The 21,820-nt window shown below is 37.2% G+C and overlaps 1 protein-coding gene across 2 annotated transcripts in view; it reads right to left on the reverse strand.

The window, feature by feature from the left end:
- The window catches only part of LOC149286464 (serine/threonine-protein kinase DCLK1-like), a 132,737-nt gene that overhangs the window by 20,084 nt on the left and 90,833 nt on the right, over positions 1–21,820 (reverse strand). For both annotated transcript variants that reach the window (XM_089493877.1, XM_089493878.1), the window contains exons 6-11: positions 20,159–20,243; positions 18,311–18,419; positions 14,592–14,649; positions 12,670–12,789; positions 9,413–9,559; positions 444–577 (exon numbers count right to left, since the gene is read on the reverse strand). In XM_089493877.1, coding sequence (XP_089350003.1) covers positions 444–577; positions 9,413–9,559; positions 12,670–12,789; positions 14,592–14,649; positions 18,311–18,419; positions 20,159–20,243 — 653 coding nt within the window. The remainder of the gene's footprint in view (positions 1–443; positions 578–9,412; positions 9,560–12,669; positions 12,790–14,591; positions 14,650–18,310; positions 18,420–20,158; positions 20,244–21,820) is intronic.

Genomic DNA, 21,820 nt, shown 5'->3' on the forward strand with positions numbered 1-21,820 from the left:
GAGGGCATCAGGATTTTATGTCTCTTCACTATTTAGCAAGTTTGAGTTAGCCTTCATGTTGACGTCATTTTAAGGAACCCACCATCCTCTTATTAAGGTAAAATGCATATTTCGCTATTCCACATTTACAGGATGCATACCTAAGTAGGCTTCCTGTTTCAGTAACAGCAGGCCATGGGAAAAGGAAAATAAGAAAGAAGTCCCATCACGGACTAACTCCAACAACTAAGGGATGCTTGCACCAATTTGCATGCAGTAAGATGCATTGGACTCTTGGACTCTAATGTGCATTAAAAAGTAAGCGCTAGCATTTTAATTACATAATACAAAAATGGCAACATTACATGAATGAAAAATATATACTGTTATATATATAACATATATATACCATTGGTGTGTGGTGCTATATTATTAAAATATTTGTTTCTATTAAGCAAGTTTACCCGGTTTCTGCAATTATTTCTGGAGCTACGTAGGTCGGAGTTCCACACACAGTATACAGAGGTCCATCCACCACAGTTGCAAGTCCAAAGTCACCAAGTTTCAGAGATTTGCTACCATCTTGATGTTCATAGACCTGGAAAAGCAATTGGAAAATATTGAGAACGTTCTAGCAAATCAGTGAAGATGTCTATAACGGATATAAAAGGGTGGACATGCTGTAGCTTGTTTAACACCCTGTGTTCAATGTACTAAACAGACCTCTAAAATAGTGATTAAAATGAAAAATACATATTTATTATTATACCATGGAAAAAGGTATCTTAACTTCCTCTACTCAACAGATCTCAACCTACCACAGGTATTTTTTTCTTAAAAACTATTTCACAGATTTTCAACCATAAAGCAGAAACTATAATTATATATGAATTTAGTGAAGCTATACGCTGAGATAGCAACCTTTAGACTTCTCTTATTAAATAAAAGTTTCCAAGTTGCGATGACCAAAGAACAGCAATTTTCGAGCTTAAATAAAAAAAATTTTTTTTATTCAACAACAACAAAGAATAATATGCTTTGAAGTCCATATTTAGAGAATTGGACCCATTCGTAGCTAAGACGAGACTTTGCCGTTTGCCAAACCATGCATTTTATGCTTGGCTTCACTTCCTGCTGGACGGACCTAATAGTTCTCAGTAGTTTTTCCCATTTGGTTTGGATGTTTTTTAAATTATATCATGAGAACATACAATTTAATCAGGAGAGCCATTCCACGAGTCCATCAACATCATTCCGAGTGCCCTGCTGCTAATAACATCAAAGTGGATGGTCTGCCTCATTGTCTCGTATTCATCCCGAATTAGGAACATGCAGGAGACATATGTTAAACCCTTCGCGCTCATAAAAAAACAGACCAGAAATGTCTTTATTTGTTTTGGGGATAACACTCATGCTGGCACAGGGGCATTCCTGACACAGGGGCAAAACAAAAACGTAACACAAACTTTTTAATGAGTGGACATTTTATGGCATTTGCCCTGCTCTATTGTCTCTCTTTTTTAGTGAATATACTTCCTACAACTAATACAGACGAGATTCAACGTACATCAACATGACATGACAATTGCAATTCAAAGTACAATTACTGACAGGCTTGGCATAAAATTATCCTGAACAAAAGGCTAGGCCATAAACCCAGTGAGGTTTGAAGTTTTACCGCAAAAATGTGTAGACTAGCCGGGCCAACTGCCAGCGCATTACATGTTTCCGTGTACTTGTGTCTGATTTTCTGTTACACTGCGGCAGTAATGCAATGCATTCTTTATATTGTATATTTTAAATGTTAACGCATGCTTCGTTCCATTGAAATAATATCACCACACTATATTATCATGGATGTTAATTTACTTTTCTATGTAAAGCTGTAGCCTTAAGATGGATTTTTTATACTGCTCGGTTTGCTCCATATCACTTATGTTCTTAAGTCGGATAAGCATTGTATGTGTTCTTTATGCATGAAAAACCAGTGTCAGCCTTTTAGCAAAAGGGTATAAACTTGTCTAAATAACGTTTTCTGTGTATAAATTACCCAATTACTTAATTTTAGTTTATATTGGATGGAAACTAACTCAAGGTAAGGATATATGATATTACATGGACTCTGCTTCTCCTTGAGTACAAAATAGTAAGGTGTCTGCTACTCTTAGCTAAGCCCTTGTTTTCAATATAACAAAATACTGATTCTTTTTGATATAGCTATGGTTGCCGTATTGACAATTAACCTATAGCTGTATTCTGCAGCATATGGGATGGAAGCACTTTATCCGTGATGGTTAGCAACATGTCAATATGCAACCTATAGCTCTGCTCTCTTCTCAAACCCAAGGACAATGGGATACTCATGTTTTTAACACATTTGGAAGAATACATCTGTTTAAGAGTTACATTTCAGTAAACTGCAGCACCAGGCTGGCCGGTGGCCAGGCACTAAAGGACAGGATAGGTACTTGTGAGAAACGCCACTGACATTCCTGGAAACTCTTTGGGATTGACCCAGAGTATCTTGGTGAAGCTCTGTTTCCCAAAGTTCTCAGGCCCTCTTCATTTGTTTCTGGGTAAGGAGGGACATGTGACCACACACACACTCTCTACCCTGCCCCAATCCTGTGGTTAGCCCTATCCCTTTACAAAGCCCCAAAAAAGAGCTAAAGTAGCCTAATCTGGGAAGTTCACAGGTATGGCCTTTGAGGAATGGCCATTTGCTCAGTGTGCCAGCTGGCCAGTCTAGACAGGGATGAATTTTTGCCAAACCCCCCACCTCTGCTGGGTATCTATTTTGTAATGTACTTTACTGTCCCTTGCAGTGTACGCTACCGCTCAAAAGTTTGGGGTCACTAAGAAATGTCCTTGTTGTCAAAAGAAAAGCAAATTCTGTCCATCACTCCTGTGCTCCAAAGGCTAATGAATCGTTAGAATTTTGCAATTATGTCAGCACAGCTCAAAATGTCCTTGTTTGCCATCAACAAGTGAAGTGACCCCAAACTTTTGAACGGTAGTGTGTATTGTGAACTGGTGAACCATACAAGAGGACAATCTCTTTTTGTTGCTTTTCTGCAAGCTTTATCTGGCACTGACAGAACAGGGAGCACATTGGTTCATGTGTTTCTGATGCAATCCTTGGCACGCAAGGCTTTCCTGTGTTCCTATAATGAGCAGAAACAACTGCATCTCATCATCTACGCTAGACTTACTCTTAGTGAGAGCCACACTTGTCTGTTTCAGCTCCAAAGAAGGATGATGCATAGATGACACTTAAACACAATTATAATTCTTTTGAAACCACATCTAGTTACACACATCTGTTTAAAGGGAACACATGTAATGGTATCCATAAAATTCTCTTTGAAAACAACTTTAACAAAAACATTAATAACATAGTCCCCATTGCTATGGTTTTTGCACTGAACATATGGCGTGTCTGTGTTCAATGTTACGAGGATTTGAGTGGATAATAAGCTATTATTTTATGTTGTGGAGACCAGCAATGTGTTTATGGCTATTAATGGAAAACACTTGTTGGTATTCAATACACATAATTAAAAGGGTCGGCGTTTGAGATCTCACTGGAAATACGGTACCTAACTTGTGAGAAAATTTAGATTTTATATTTTGCACTGTAAATTTCCATTATGGTATGATGGAGTCACACTTTTTATAGATGCTGCAATGCTTTTGCATAAAAATAGTTTTATAGATTATCCGGAGCCATTTATTCTTTAGTAAGTGAAAATGTGATGTTATATACAGACTTGCAGGCAAGAAAAAACGGCATTTCACTGCCTCTGCATATACATTATAAACATAGCCGGGAGAAGCTGATGTGGGCTAATATATCATGTGGGAAGAAGGGAACTAATGCTTCTGTGTTTGGGTCCTTGTGCATGGGGGAACTTTCCATATCTGGCATCAAGTCTTGCCCGCGATCCAGGTCAGTTGGTGTTATACCATGGTATGGGTTGGCTACAACTTTCTGTTACATGTCACAGCTTAGCAGTAAGACATAACTTCTAGAATGTTTGTGGTGAGCACTCTCATTTCTTTTTGAGGAGTTCTGTGCAGGTCTGTTCTAACTGATTATTGGTTTTATCAGGCACTGGGGGGTTATAATTTCAAGAAAAGTTGTGTTCTTTTCCTTCAAAAAGTATAAAGTAGAAAATCAAGCATTTCTGGCGCCATGCTTGAACACGCAACCATATCATGGTTGACTATATCAACATATGAGCAGCCAAGGGAAGTATTGTAAAAAGAAGAAGCTATGCATACAGTCACAATGAGGTCCTTATTAAGTTATTTATTTTGATCTACTGGGGAGCTGGCCCTTCCTGGCACAGTTAAGCACCTGAGTTCATTTGGTGTGTGCAGATTCCTCATTCTGGTGACTCGAGTATTAAGAGGTAAGTCATGGGTCCCAGATCTTTATGTCCTGGAAAACAAGAGGCATAGCAGGTGGCCATGATAGTCTACATTCTGCACTCGGGCGTTAAACAACCTTTAGGCTAGGTTTCCACTTGGTTTTTTTTTGCTAAAAACGCCCATAAGGCTAGGTTTCCACTTGGGTTTAATTACTGATGAAAAACGCCAAGAAAACTGCCACTGCATTTTCCTGCGTTTTGGCGTTTTTTTCTGGAGTTTTTTCTGGCGTTTTAGCCTTTCTGTGGAAATTGCTTTTTTTGACCTTAGGCAGTTTTTCCAGCCTTTACAAGTTAGAAGTTTCACCCAGCTAAAAGGGATTAGGATAAATGGCAAGTATCTGCCCTCTCCTGATGTCATTTACTTGGTAGACCCTTTTGTCACTTTTCTGTGGTTTGTAAGGCATGCTTTATTCCGAATGTCTGCTCCTCTGGGAAGATTGGCCCCAAATGATGGTGCAAATTGTTTGCTGTTGCTTTTGGCACGGAGGATCCAGTTGATGCGTCGGGTATGTTTGTTTGTAATGGCATGTTTGTTCCAAATGGTGTAAAATTCAATATGAACCAGTCCAGGACTTTGTTTTGTGTGAAACTGTTTGTTTCCAGCCTATTTCTCGTAGGACACACAGATACTGGGTCCATCCTCTGCATTGTAACTGTGGAAAAAACGCCATAAAAAACGCCAAGGCAATAAACCCACATGGCTTTTTCATGGCGTTGTTTCTCTCCTATAGACTTCTATTGGAGAAAAACGCCAAGATTTCCTTGAAAAAACGCCAGAGTGTGAACATGCTGCGATTTTGAAAAACTGCCACAGAGCCCAAAAAAGCAGAAAAACGCCAAAGAGGACTGAAAAAACGCCAGACAGAAAAACGCCAAGTGGAAATGGCATTTTGCGATTTCCTATTGAAAAACAGCTAACATCTGGCTGCTGCATTTTTCCACTAAAAAAACGCCAGGTGGCGCTATTGGCGTTTTTATGGGCGTTTTTAGCATAAAAAAACCAAGTGGAAACCTAGCCTTAAAACGCCAATAGCGCCACCTGGCGTTTTTTTAGTGAAAAAACGCTGCAGCCAGATGTTAGCTGTTCTTCAATAGGAAATTGCACAATGCCATATCCACTTGGCGTTTTTCTGTTTGGCGTTTTTTCAGTCCTCTTTGGCGTTTTTCTGCTTTTTGGGGCTCTGTGGCAGTTTTTCAAAATCGCAGCATGTTGACACTCTGGCGTTTTTTGCAAGGAAATCTTGGCGTTTTTCTCCAATAGAAGTCTATGGGAGAGAAAAAACGCCATGAAAAAGCCATGTGGGTTTATTGCCTTGGCGTTTTTTTTGGCGTTTTTTCCACAGTTACAATGCAGAGGATGGACCCGGTATCTGTGTGTCCTACGAGAAATAGGCTGGAAACAAACAGTTTCACACAAAACAAAGTTCATATTGAATTCTACACCATTTGGAACAAACATGCCATTACAAACAAACATACGCGACGCATCAACTGGATCCTGCGTGCCAAAAGCAACAGCAAACAATTTGCACCATCATTTGGGGCCAATCTTCCTAGAGGAGCAGACATTCGGAATAAAGCATGCCTTACAAACCACAGAAAAGTGACAAAAGGGTCCGCCGGGGCGTTTAAGTAGAACTCTACCAAGTAAATGACAATGGATACTTGCCATTTATCCTAATCCCTTTTTTAGCTGGGTGAAACTTCTAACTTGTAAAGGCTGGAAAAACTGCCTAAGGTCAAAAAAAGCAATTTCCACAGAAAGGCTAAAACGCCAGAAAAAACTCCAGAAAAAAACGCCAAAACGCAGGAAAATGCAGTGGCAGTTTTCTTGGCGTTTTTCATCAAGAAAAAAAACGCAGGACAAAAACCCAAGTGGAAACCTAGCCTTAGACAAGTGAAAACACCTGATTGCCGCACCCAACGAGGTCATTGACAGAGAGAGAATGATCAGAGGAGGTTGCATGAGGTTTATAGACTGAGGAAGTAACCAACACTGCAGATTCTGTAGAAATCTCTCTCTCTTCTATTCTCTCTCCCCATCTCTCTCTCTCTCTTCTCTTGCCAATTTCTCCTGTCGCTATTTTGTTCCTTGACTTTCTTTCTCTCCCTTTCTCTCTATACCAAACTAAACATTTTAGCATACCTATTATACCCTGGCCATACTGTCAGGAACAACCACTCAATGAACGTCCAGGAAAATGCTAATCTAAAGGTGGCAACCCTAATCCCAATAAGGTATAATAATAAACATAGCTGGTGGTGGTTGAAAATAAAACTATTGAAGGCACCTGGCGTCATTGTATCCATCGCAACATGCAAGAAATGTAACTACAGTATCCAAACACGAACCATCACTGATGGTGTCTCCAGTGTCTATCACACACCCTCAATAGCTCTTTTAGTAAGTCCAATCCATTACTTCCTCTAAGAGTATGTTTCTACATAAAAACATCTTCATACCACCACACACTTTGAAAGGGCATGTGCAGCATGGAGATTACGTGTTTTAAATTACAGAATAAGTGAAACATAATTTGCACCTAAAATAAATTAACATAACCAAATTACACAATATTATGTCTGACAGTATGTTCATAATAAAAACCAATATCACTCCACTTTTTGTACTCAATAAACAAATGGCTCTCAGTGTGGTTAGTGCCCTGGTTAAACTCAGCAGTAAAACTGCGTAATTGCAGAAAATAATTGACTGCATCCACAGATAATTACACTCGATCATATGCAATCTATTACCAGACACACTGTGAATGCTGTATAAGATTTACTAACAGGCTTCACAGATGGTAGTTGCCAAAAAAATCACTCTCCGGAGCTTATTAAATACCATAAAAATACCACATTATTAAACACAACCGATGGTTTTTAAAACTGCAGTTTCACAGAGATGCCCTAATTTAAACCTGCTGATTCTACTATACAAGGAACGTGCAGCGCTAAAACTTAATCTGATGAATCTGATACTTTTTTGCTGCACACTTTTTAAGGAAAAAATTCCAGTGTAACAAAAGAACCACACAAAAAAATAATTAGAGCTAATCATTAAACTCCCATTGCGGGTGAATAAAATCATGTTTCCAATGGATTTCCATTAGAATGTTATTATATGTTATTATATGTACAGTGCAGCCACAAAATAACACAAATGTTATTTGCAAATTAGTTAATTGCCCTATGAGTTATGATCCATTTAAAAGGATACCAGATTAATAACAGGTTACTTCAATTTCTTCAGCAGTTGCCGGATAAACATAATATCTGTATCTTTCAAAGTTGAAAGGATTAGTAAAATAATTTTGTTCAGTAATTAAATTTATATTTGAACCTCATTAGTGCATCTATGTTACTTATGTATGTGTGTATAACAGTAGTCTTAATTCTCTTGTGTTCCTAAGAATTATTTATTTTATGTAACAAACTGAATGAAAGCATGGAAAGCAGGTTATCAGGGTTCAGCTTGGTTATTGATATCTTACTATTCATGCAACAGCATAGACCTCTATTTTACAGAGGATCTCCCCAACTGGCAATTGATCCCCAACTGCCTGCAAAAGCAGGACAGTGCCCAAAAACTGGGACCGTCCCGCAAGAACCAGGACTGCTGGGAACTTTGACAAATGTAATTTAGTGGAGGTTAAAGAACTCCAATGTGTATAATGGATGGGGAGATATAATTCTGCTGGAATATATTCCCATACAAAGTTTGCCACATATGTCTTAATTCTGTTAGGTAGCGCATGCCACTTTTGGTCCATAAATATGAGCCATGGGTAAATTATCTTTCTGCTGTTAAAGCAAGCATCAGGAACACATGACGTGCTTGTCTTGGCCACTGACCATTTCTGGAACCCATTTCTGCATTTTGGCACAGGGCAAGATCCACCATCCTCTGCCCTGCTGCCAATTATTATATAAATGTACCAATTTTTGAATTTATGCACAAAGTTGTATCCCAAGATAAAAATTATAGATGTTGTGTTCAGTTTCTATCTACATTTACCTAGGTATGTACGACAAAATAATTATAGTGGGAATTTATTTACAGAGACAATGTACTTCAGATGTTTACGGAATCATTTACTGAATGTTTACGTTTAAGGCATCATTGCCAATAATTTATCCTTCATCTAAGAGTGTTATTTTTACTCTACACGCACACCTAAACCTCATTTCTGACTATCAGTTCTTTTTGTTTATTATAAATTTTAAAATTAATCTTCCAGAAACAATATTATTACATTCTCAGTGGGTCATTTTTATCCTAGCCATTTCTTTTGGCATTATAGCATGCTGCAGGCTGTAGACATCAAAATTGAAAGATTGCCTAAGACCTTGTAAACCCAAGCTCCTTACAGAGTTCTCTTCATATTCCACCTAACCATGTTAATGTATACTGACATATGACTGCTACAGCCCTGCCATATAGCCTACTAGGAACTATATATATCATTAAAACATACCTTGTCCTCATATTACAGCCAATTTTCCATCTAAGTAGCTTTGTACCCTCACTAGGGTTCAGGTTTGACCTGGAGTCTCCTGGTGGTGCCTTGCTTTCCCGAGTCTCTAGGTCAGTTTCTTCTTCTTGACAGGCGAGTGGTGTTTGGCCACGCCCACTCACCCCCACCACCGACTAACTAACAGCTCCACTCCTACATGCAGCTAGCCCCGCCCCTTCACAAAGCCAATCCTCTGGAAGGGTGAGAGCTCTTGGTAGCCTACCAAGTTATAAGTTATACAGATGGTAGACAAGGGTGCAAATAGAATTAAAGGTAATAATACTAATGCACTGCAGCATTAGCACACAGGGTAGTTGCTTATAGACAAGTGCCCCATATTCTATTTACAAGGACACAGTTTCTTGTAAAAAAATCACTCACTCGTTATACTCATTTCCACACATCAAAATAAATGTAGACACGATGGGCTGCAGATTCACACATTTCTGATGGTTGGCATGGTTGGATGAACATACTTACCAACAGATTCTCTGGTTTAATATCTCTGTGGACGATATTCAAGCTGTGCAGATATTTAATGGCGCTCATTAGGTTATACAGCATTCCATTGGCGTCCCGCTCGGTGTACTTGTTAGTAGAGGTGATAGCATCAAAGAGATCTCCACCCTACGCAAGAAGTAAATAATTAAAAAAAATTCAAAGTAAGTTATCAATATTAAAAATACATAAGCCTGACGGTTTGGTGTGACGGCAAACACAAATAAATATATACGTAAATAAACATTTCTATGCACATCTTAAGACATTCTTTTTATACTTGCTTTTTTGCGTTTAAGATAAAAGTCCTACCTAAAGCTCATGCTTTCAGTCCTTGAAATACTATACAAAACAAATTTGAGATGCTCACCAAGAAGGTACAACTGCTTATAGCCTGTCCTACGGTGTGTCCCCGCTTGGGAGCATCTCAAGCGTTAGGCCTTTTGTGCCATTACAGATGTAAAATCTCCATCATCATATCAATCTGATTCTGCCCCAAGGGCAATCCAGAAACACAATGTGAGGCAAATTTCCCCTGCGCGAGCGAACCAACAACCCGAGTTGTAAATTTCAGCCCAAGAGATCCTTGAAGGTTGAAATACCATACAAAACAAATGAGATGCTTAGACTGTGAAAAATTAGACAAGTAGACTGCCACCATCGGCAGCTGTACCTAATTAATGCATTGTGGATACAAATACATTTCCCTGACTTATTACAGATTTTTCCCCATACAAGCAAGTAGAAAAAACACAAAAAGGACTGCTTATTGTTTTATGTACATATGTATTCCCTGAGATATGTATTGAGGGCTGAGATGCTGGTCCTCTGGATTCCAGGAGGCCTTTTTTTGGATGCAAAAACCAAAAATGCATCAAAACAAAATGAATCAACAAATAGTGTATATAAATACGAGGCCATGGTAAGACTCAGGGCAAAAAGAGTGAATGCCTTAGAAGGGGTATCAAGTTTGGGGTGACGACCTGGAGGATCTTGGGGTCTTGGTCAGCACTATCTGGCCAGAGGATAAGCATTTAGCCTCCTTCTTAAAACTATACATACCAAAATCATCCTGTTTGTAGCATATGTTTTGATATTTAAACTTGTGCAAATGTTCCTTTAAGGAGTACTTTCAATGCTACTTAAGACTAATTGGCTTCCACATGTGGTGAACAGCCTTTTCCTTTATGTTAAGGCATTTCTTCTAAAGTTACAGTGCGTTTAAAACTGTAATCATTAGCTTTTCTGAAAGGTATTTTAATGATGTACTATTTCCAGCTTTAGCAACTGGGTACTTTATTAGAAGAAGCTACAAGCTGCTACATTGTCTTATATGTATCCCTGTGGATACAACTGGCATGGGCATAATCCCAGTCAACTACAGATTCTGTTTAGGGATAAAACTTCCATAAAAAATTGTTCAATGTGTATAAAATAGTTTCCAGTAAACATGGAACAAATATGTAAACTTTAGGGCTGAATTAAATCAGCGCTGCTTCACATGTAGCAATATTTATGCTCCCATAACTGTCCACACTTATAGCAGCCATCTGGTGACCCTATTATTTCAACAATACTGGCATAACCTTTAAGAAGCAAATTGCAAAATGATGTAATGTTTTTGAGCTGACCACATCAGCCAAATTGTTTCTACATACAAGGTGGTAACTAAGAACCACAGGGGCACCCCTACTTAACCAAGAAACATGTCTCACAGTGCCACCTTTTCCCTCAAACAGCCTATCAGTGTCATATTTGTCCCCAAACAGCTTGCCTGTGCTATTTTTGCCCAAGCAGTTTATCTGTGACAGCTTATCTGTTGCCCCAAACAGCTTGCCTGCATATAAAACAGTTTGTCCGTGCCACCTGTGTCCCCAAACCACTTGCCTGTGCCATCTTTGCCCCAAACCGCTTGTCTGTGTCATCTTTGTCTGCAAACCTCTTGTCAGTGCCCCCAGGCAGCTTGTCTGTGCCATCTTCATCCCCAAACATCTTGTCTTTGCCGCAAACAGCCTGCCTGTGCCATTTTTGTCCTCAAACAGCCTGCCTGTGCCCTTGCTTACACTACTTACCTGCAGAAGTGGTCTTTCTTCTTCCATGCTGTGTGCATACTTGCAGCATGCAGGAAGTAGATGTGATGTCGCTTCCCTCCCCTGGATCAATCAGACACAGTGTGGAACGAGAGAGTAGAAAAGATCCTCCAATCGGATGATTTCTGTACTCTCTGTGCCGCTAGCTGCAGGTATTACCCACATCTAGCATTTTAAAGGGGCAGACAAGTGGGTGCAGGTAGAGTGGCAACCTGCGACTATGATTGTTACATCCCTGGATACATAGACATTTGCATGTGACCGGTAACAAAAGGTAATCAGTTACACATGCCGCATACTGCATGGCAGCACTTTACATGTGCTGATCAGTAATGTGTAAAATGTATATCTGTCCTGGAAATTATGGCCGATGTGGTCATCCTAACTGATGTGCATTACTCTGGTATTCATACAGTTAGAGAACCAGCCTAAGAATCCCTGAGAAGTTGACTACCTATGGCTTAGAGACTCAAACATTAAAGGATTTATTGAATATATCCTTGGATCTGGAAGACAAAAATAGCCTGTTGCATACATGTATCAGGTACCAGCTTCTGAAGCCTATATGAGTCGTACCAGCTGTTCGGATAATGGAAATGACTTGCATGTTAACCATTTATCTGTCCACTAGGTGGCATCTGTTAGCCCCCAATTTGGTCTGATGATAGTGAAGAGGAAATATTAACTTACAAATATGCAACCTTTTAGAATGCACAGTTAATGCAATGGAATCAAATTTCACCCACAACTCAGTGTTTAGTGAATAAACCCTGCTGTTGTAGACAAGCGGTGCTCAGTATTTTATCCGGAGAACCTTGGTATTGGTTGTGATAAGATAATATTCCCGTTGAAGCATTTCTAGATACTGATATGCTTGAAAAAGATACTTTGCCTGTGCATGCCCTCCGTAATTAGTGCTCTCAGACTCTAGATCAAGGATATAAAATCTAAAGTGCCCCCAAAAGGAATGCTGTTTATCTGTATCGGTATCAAACTAATTAGATTCCACCTGGTGGGGAAACAGCACCAATGTTTCTCCTTTTTTTAACATGAAAAGTAGGAGAAACATTTGATGTCACATAAAAAGCACTGATTGTGTGATAGAAGTAAATAATCTCTGCCTCTCTACCATGTCGGTAGAAAACCCACCTTGACAAGTTCCATCACAAGGTACAATTCAGTTGGCATGTCCATCTCTTCAATCAGCAGAACAATATTAGGGTGTTTCACCCTCCTCAGAATAGAAACTTCATTCTGGATCATATGTTCCTGTTAAAGAGCAGATATATAACATATAACATATATAACATAAGCGATATATTAATGTTACAATACATCAGGAGTGTCCAACGTGCGGCCCTCCAGCTGCTGCAGGACTACATTTCCCATACTCCTCAGCCTGCCCCTTAGCTGAAAGAGCATTATGGGAGATGTAGTCCTGCAGCAGCTGGAGGGCCGCACGTTGGACGCCCCTGCACTACATGCTACAATACATCTGCTTCACCAGCAATAATTCCAAGTTTGTGATGCCTATATGCATTTATACCCTGTGCAATATTTTCCAGAGAGTAAAACATAATGATGGGGCACGCCATGGATAAGCAGTTTTTTTTCCAGTAGAGTGAACTTAATAATAGCAGTTTTTTTCTTAAAAAGGCATTGTGCTGATCCATTAACTGCACCACGGCTAACACATCAATGGTGAAGAAATACATTGATCTTTCTGTTGACTCCTCAAGATATGGAAACTTACGTTGCAAGATTACTTCTTGTAGTAATTAACTTGGTTCTAAAACCAATTAACATGGTAACATTGACTTGCTTGAAAATAATTCAATCAATGGAGTCACCTGGATTCCAGTAGACGTGTTTTAATTATCATGTATCGGTATAAAAATTACCATTTTAAACAAATGAACATCATCAACTCAGTGTGCAAACTAGATGATGCATGAAAAAATGACAATGTGAGCTTGGCGTTATACATTCTGTGTGGTCAAAAACCCGAGACTCTGGGTCAAAGTTTGAGAATTATTTATTTTCTTAATTAACTTTCAGGTCCTGCTACATGTAAGAATTAAAAGTGTTTCTATTCTATTTGTCAGTAAAATTTGAGTCTCTATTTCATGTTAAATACATTTCCACTCTCCTGACTCCTACTGACTTTGGAAACAATCTTTTTCAAGCTGAAGGAAGATAATGCAATCGCCTATTCTTGCTGAACTAACTCAGCCTTTATGAAAGCATCGAACTTCCTCATGAGAACACACAGCTTTTTTAGTAATTCCGATATGAGATACTATACACAATGTTCTTCAGAAATATGTTTATTGAATGCCAGGTTTCGCCCAGTACCATATTCCAAACAAAGTTATAATCTGCAATATATATATATATATATACATACATACTGTATATAGATTCCATGTACAGATGCAGATTACAAAGCAATACCAGATGTTGTACAGGAGTATAGAATCTCAGTGTTTGTACTAATGAAAAGGAATAATATATACTGATGGTGGAGGTTGCATGGCCAGACATTGATTGTTAGAAGGGGAGATACACCTAGAATGATGTATGAGAGCCGGCTAATAAACAATTAGAAGAATTTAATCTGATCTGTTATAGCCAGACTGATGGACAGGCAAGGTGGAAAACCAGCTGTACAAGGGCAAAGAGGCCAGATAAAGTCTTGCTTGACAAGAGACAGCCATTGCTATGCTGATATGAGGAAGTTTGCTGCAGCTGGGATGTTGGGTAGGAGGACAACGGAAGCCACAATGTTGGGCATTGAACCAAAATATAGGACAGAATTCTGGTATGGTTGCACAATTATTCCTATCGTCATTAGGCCACGATCAGCTATACCCTTTATACCCTATTTTGTCTCTTATCTTGACATTTATTTTTCCTTTTGACTTAAGAAATTATAATCGTACCCAATCACAGAGGTGAAAACAGGATAAATAATCCATCAAAAGGTCCGTACGAGTCCATTGTATAGAATCGGTTTAGTCTGTAAATGATGTGACAAATGCAAGAATAAAACAATATATTCACAAACGTACCTTTCCCCTACATTTTCCTTTATTAATGATTTTCAGCGCATATTCTCTCCCAGTCGACCTAAACAGTATGACAAGGAAAACCAAATGTAATTCACCATAGTGCCATGTGACTGAGAACTAAATAAATAATACAACCACGTTAACCATCTTTCTGTGTACAGAATTCTATCAAAAATAAGTTAACGTTGAGATACGTTTCGGAGAATAATAAAAAATAATCTTACAGTATATCGAATTAGAGAAGGAGAGAGCTTGGCCACCATATATAACCTAAACCTATTTTGAATGGCTTACTATAATGCTGTACAGGATAAAATATATCTTCTTGTAAAAATATCCAGAATTTATAAGTGTTGCAGTTTTATTTATTCATTTTGATTTATAATATATTTCCAATATTTCTCCCGTAATTTCCTGTCCTGTATAGTTGATTTATGCAGCGATAGCTCAAGGGGATATTTTTTTAGGATGTGCGACCCAACTAAGCATATTATATTTGTTTTTAGTGGAGATTGTTCTGCTGTTCCGGCTTTGGTGTAATATCACCAGTATAAGCTAATGCATATATTCACAGTTTTGTTGGATAATGCATCCTACCCACTGCCTGCCACAATCTAATCATTCATATAAGTTTTATAGAACATTTGTATTTTTATATAGAGAAGGGACAGATAAAGGCATTGCTATTTTGTATACTATACAGTATCATTGTGCTACATCTTATCAAATCGAATCTTCCCTTTACAGCAGGGGAATCTTTGAACTTCTTTAGCTTGTAGATACTGGGATTCAGTTGACAATTCTAAAGGATTAATGGGTTTGTGTGCAAGTTTAAAAAAGTAATACAAAAGAAATGCGTGCAATTTATTAAAACCCAATTGCAAAGATCAGTTAAAGGTTCTGAATATCAATTTATACTGTAATATAGTGTAATATTTGCTCGAATTTTTTTGGTCTCCTTTGATGACATCATCATCATTGGGCACCATATACTACTGTGATGCAGAATAACTAATTTGCATATGGAGATGCATAGTGATGTCACAAATTACAGACCAATAAAAAAAATTGATACTTTCTCTTAACGTATACATTTTTATGTAAATATCTCATACAAAAAAATCTAACATCTCATACAAAAAACCTAACATCTCATACAAAAAACCTAACATCTCATACAAAAAATCTAACATCTCATACAAAAAAACTAACATCTCATACAAAAAAACCTAACATCTCATACAAAAAATCTAACATCTCATACAAAAAAATCTAACATCTCAAACAAAAAATCGGATATTTCATTCACAAAATCTAACATCTCATACAAAAAATCTAACATCTCATACAAAAAAATCTAACATCTCATACAAAAAACCTAACATCTCATGCAAAAAATGTAACATCTCATACAAAAAAATCTAACATCTCATACAAAAAAACTAACATCTCATACAAAAAAACCTAACATCTCATACAAAAAATCTAACATCTCATACAAAAAAATCTAACATCTCAAACAAAAAATCGGATATTTCATTCACAAAATCTAACATCTCATACAAAAAATCTAACATCTCATACAAAAAAATCTAACATCTCAAACAAAAAATCGGATATTTCATTCACAAAATCTAACATCTCATACAAAAAATCTAACATCTCATACAAAAAAATCTAACATCTCATACAAAAAACCTAACATCTCATGCAAAAAATTTAACATCTCATACAAAAAAATCTAACATCTCATACAAAAAAACTAACATCTCATACAAAAAAACCTAACATCTCATACAAAAAATCTAACATCTCATACAAAAAAATCTAACATCTCAAACAAAAAATCGGATATTTCATTCACAAAATCTAACATCTCATACAAAAAATCTAACATCTCATACAAAAAAATCTAACATCTCATACAAAAAACCTAACATCTCATACAAAAAAATCTAACATCTCATACAAAAAACCTAACATCTCATACAAAAAATCTAACATCTCATACAAAAAACCTAAAAATCTCTAGTATTCTGTAGGATTATACGTTCTGGTATGTTCTGGAAGTAATGGCAAGCAATGGGCAATTATATGTAATGTACGTAAATTATACTTTACAGAGAAGGTGAGTAAGTGGAACAGCAGAAGTGGTAGAGGTTAATGCAGTGAGGGAATTTAAACATCAATGGAATAGGCATATAGTTATCTTACATCTAAGACCAGACCAACGACTGATTAAGTGATGATGTCTATTGCATATTAAAGCATTGCTGCCTTATGCGATGTGCTTTTATATTCTCTTTATATTCTACAAACCATGTCTGTATTGACGTATTAGACAGTGCTTCATGGTTAATGTATTTTGGGCAGCAGCATTACCGAGTTCCAGGCTGTCAATCTACTGTCAAATATGCAATTAATAATTTAATATTTGAACCATGAAGCAGACCCCATTTTACCAATCACAGCCTTATCATTAATTTGGAATGGTTATCAAGTGAAAATAACTGGGTCAGTTACGTAAATTAACACAGCCCCATTCCATATAGGCTGTAATTAAGGAAAATTACTAATTACACTTAAGCAATCCCAGCAGGAAACTTACTTAAATGGCACCAGTAATTTCTCTATCTATCAAGGTTAACAATGTCTTTATTTAGAAGGTTTTTATTTAACGCTTATAAAGACTGCATAGCAATCCTGCTACCTGTGTTTCTGTACATTCTTTAACGCAAAGACCATGAAAGACCCAATCATTGCGTAGGCGGTAAATGTCATCCGTGTTAACGGGAAATGATGGAATTTAGGGTTATAGTGGAAAAGATACTTTAAGGTCTTGGCCACAAAGCTGTCACTTTTTAAGTACAGAGATTGTTTAACAATTGTACTTCCTAAAGCTTGCTAAAGGTCCCTTTTATTCTCTGTACAATGAGCAGTTCAGTCCTAAAACATTTAATGACATGACATAGAGTTTGCATTGGAACACCAAGTAGAAAGCTGGGTTATTTCAATGAAAAAGGGGACATTGTACCTTTGCACTTAGACCGCTCACCAATGACATTTATTGCTCGCTTTGTAAGGAAGATTTAAACTTACTGCTGGTCTGATGCTCCATACAGTTTTCTTTGGGAAATGCATGATGCACAGGGCTCGATATTGTGTGTTAAGTATATATTGGGCCACTATATTAATGAGCTATTTGCCTGAAAATGGCCGACCCTCCATTGGTGCATTGATTGCGGTTTTGTATGTGATGATCACAGGTGGATAGTTGTTATTGTCTTACATATTTATCAGTTATACCATAAGTAGAATTCCTAGGAGCTGTCGCTGTGCTTCACGAATAGACTATGGTCAATAAGTATATGTTATTTAAAAAAATGGGGGGGGGGGTCATCCATTAGTAGCACAGCCTATAAATTATTCAGTAAAAACAAGCAGTCCTCACATTAGACGATTTCAAACGGGTGCATAAGAGATAAGACGTGGTGTCTTGCAGAAAGAGTAACCAAACTGCTTAGCAGAACATACACCAGATCAAGTGTGCACCTTATAGAAACATACATTTTGATAGCAGATACAAAGCATCCAGTCCATCAAGTCTGACCTATGACCCATCTGTAACAGTAGTGCATTATCTGTATAATAATAATTACAATAGATGCAAATGGAGTCTAATAAAAGTAAATTGAGCTGCAAAAAGAAAATCGACCAACCTTTCTATACATTCTTTGACAATGGCAAAATTTCCATCTCCTATGGTCCGTCCTACTTTATATCGTTCTGCAATAGAGACTGGAACTTGAAATCCTTCATCTAAAATATCTGAAAGATTCAAGGAAATGTATGAGGAGTTAATGCATTCTGCACTGGGCAGCCAAACCAAACTCATATTGCTAATATGTAGTAATATTATAGTACATTCTGATTTTCTTCACTCGTTTTACCAGTTGAATTACTGAATATATCAACTACAGACACATTTCTAGTTTAAATAAATGAATATTCATGTACATTAATGTAACTTAATAAAAAATTTACAAATCAGAACACTTAAAGAGATGAAATCTATTCTTGACAATAAATTTACAAAAGTTTCCAATAAAGCTAAACAAATTAGCAATGGGAAGAAAGCATGGTGCATTCAGATTTATTTTGTTAAAAGTTGTACAGTTGTTTATGTATTTGGGGTTTTAAACCTTGTGTAGACATGTAAATGGCCACTAGATGGCAGCAAGACTTTGAGCTTTGAATTTATGTTGGACAATTCAAAAAGGGCTCCAAAGGCAACAATTTAGTTCCACAAACCTTGTCATAGAAACCAGGTATTGGTACTTGGGGGTTTATTCACTAAAGGAAGAGTTGTCAGGAGAGTTTGCAAGAGAGTTGGGGATTTCAACTCCTTGATTTCACTATATATTGTGAAGGTCCAACCTCAGTAAGCTTCTGCTGCAGGAAAAGCTTGACGGATCTTCTATAATAATCCAGCAAGAGGGGCCGAGCTCATCGTGTACACCAAATAATTCAAAACCTTCATAATGACTACCGATTGAAACCCCAACTCTCCTGTCAACTATCCCTTTCAGAAATAGACTTATATGCCTGTCTGGTTGCTTTGTGGCTGATACTTAACATACAGAATGTACAGCCAGAGATTCAACAAGATTCATGTTATTCAATGATGTTTCAAGAAACACAATAATCATGATATTTATAAAAGATTTATGCCTAATCTACCATGTTTTGCACTGTCTCTTCTAAGGACCTTATTACACGGCTAACCTTTTTTATTAGTCTGAATAGATTCTGTTCAATACCCTGCCTTCTTCATTCACCTATTAATTTTCCATAATTGTAGTCATTCATTGGTTGCTTGATTACTTCCTAAACTGTGCGATTACATGATTGGTACTTTTCTAGTACTCATTTATTGCCAACTATTACTGTAAATAGCATAAATTTACAGACTAATAAATGGGTATATATGGGAAAAAACACAATGAAATAAATGTATTAGAAAATGTATTTTAAGGATTAGGATATTTTGCTTTATCCGTTTATTATTTTGTGTTTTTAATCTATTTTATACTCATATTTATTTCTGTAGTTACTTAAATGCAAAAAAATGTCCTAGTTTGTAGTAATTTTTTTTTTTAGTTTATAAGCACTATGAACATGAACCCCTTTCTATTCAACACACAGGCAAAGTAGGACAGTTACGATATAATGACTATGTAATGGTATATAATATATATAATATATAATGGTATGTAGCCCGGGATGCCATCAAACATTTTTGGGTCCAGAATCAGCTTGTGCTCAAGCCCTTGCTCCAATCATGGCCTATCATGTTACCCTCCTAAGATGGCCCCCATGTTAAAAAGTTCACCCGCTCCCTTAATGTGTTTGAGAAAATCTGAAAGGCTCTTTCCACCTGGCCCCTAATGTTTAAATAAACCTTTCCCTCAAGCCCCAATATTAAAAAGTACAGCTCCACAACCCTGGCTCCCATGTTACATATCCCTATCCGCAGCTCAGTACATCCCATGTAATGCTATACGTACCGTCTACTAGGCCATCATTCTCATCCATGGAACCGCACACTTTGGTGGAAGCTAAGGATGTAGAAGAACCACTGTGCTGGGAGCCCTATTAATTAACAAAATATACAGTGTTCAATACGAATGCATCATAAACACAGGTCATTCATTACATAAAAATAATTGGTTTTCTCCAATTAACTCTTTGAGAAATTCTTTGAATATGAGATTTTTTTATTGAGAATAAGCAATGTAGGCACAGGCAAAAGTAGTCACCGGCTCCCATAGGCCGGATAATTAAACGCTTTGGGACCTGAGTGGTTTTTATTTCCTTTCAAACTCAGTATTGACAGATTTCTATAAAAGGGGATTGATTGAAGAAATTATTTAATGATATGATTTCAATGCATTTTTAACCCCTTAAGGACAATGGGCGGTCCCTAAAGCCATTGAAAACAATGCATTTTGAGCCCGTACAGCTTTGTCATTAAGGGGTTAAAGACTTAAGTGAAATGTGCCTGTGTTGCAAAGAAGACATATTTGATGTTTTAAATCTCAAGAGTATTAATTAACAGACCCAGGTAACCACTGTAATCCTGGCAGTCCATTCATTGGATTATTTTTGTATAAATAAAATACTCAATAATATTTGTTTTAATTCGGATACGTTTTCGTACAGTAGCTGGCCTGCAAGAACTGCATACGATAAAAACAAAAATTTGAACTGTGAAGACAAGCACAAGCTATTCCCAATGTTAGGAGTTCATCTGCATAGATATGAATATCTAAGGCCAAGCACCTTAGACAAAGTGTGATTCTGGAATTCCTTCCTAACCTGGCATATTCAGTTAAAATTGTTTGTATGAGCCGTGGCTGCAGTCATATATTACTTGCTAAATTTAGTGTCACAAAAAAAAAAAAAAGGGACTGTTCGTGCGCTCTCCCTTCTATGCCAGCAGCGCCTTAATCATGTGGTTTCCCATCCACATACAGTGTGAATATCACATATGCACTGATATATATTACTTGGTGTATATGTATTTTTTATAACACCTCTAGTCCACTTGCCTGAGACTAGCAAACCTATTAAACATATTTTGCGTCTGCATTCGTAACACTGGGAGGACTGGAACAAATCTTGCAGGCTTGTGATGTTAATATATTTAACATTTGTAAAAAAAACCCACAAATGCTGATTTTTAGCAGGGTTGCACCATGTTGATACTTTTATAGACAGCATGAGGGTTGTCGATGAAGAAATTCATTATCTGTACTTTGAACCCATCCAGAGATTAATATGTATTCCTGAGTGTTCATCAGACCTTAGTGGACTGTCTTATTAGTGTCAGGTCACTTTATATTTAGTACAGTATTAATAGTAAGCAAATATATCACATGTTAATGTGAACTTGCAATAGTTTATGGCTAACCTGCATGGAAACTACCTGTAAAGTGCAATGCTTAAAATATTGAGCAACAACAACACGTTAACCCCTTCTTCTGATGAAGGTCTCTATCCGATCTTCTTGACGCTGCTGATGCATGCATACACAAAAAAAAGTATAATACATTTCTTACAGCTGGGGATGCTTTAAATCTCTTTGTAATTTTATCAATTTAATGTACAGTGAAATTAATATGAAGAGCGTGTTATAGTAAATAAGGGGTACACTAATAATGCAGCTG

This window comes from Sceloporus occidentalis, unplaced genomic scaffold (genome assembly GCF_023333645.1).
Source record: "Sceloporus occidentalis isolate IW3139 unplaced genomic scaffold, rSceOcc1.0.p SCAF_68, whole genome shotgun sequence".
NCBI classification, from domain to species: domain Eukaryota; kingdom Metazoa; phylum Chordata; class Lepidosauria; order Squamata; family Phrynosomatidae; genus Sceloporus; species Sceloporus occidentalis.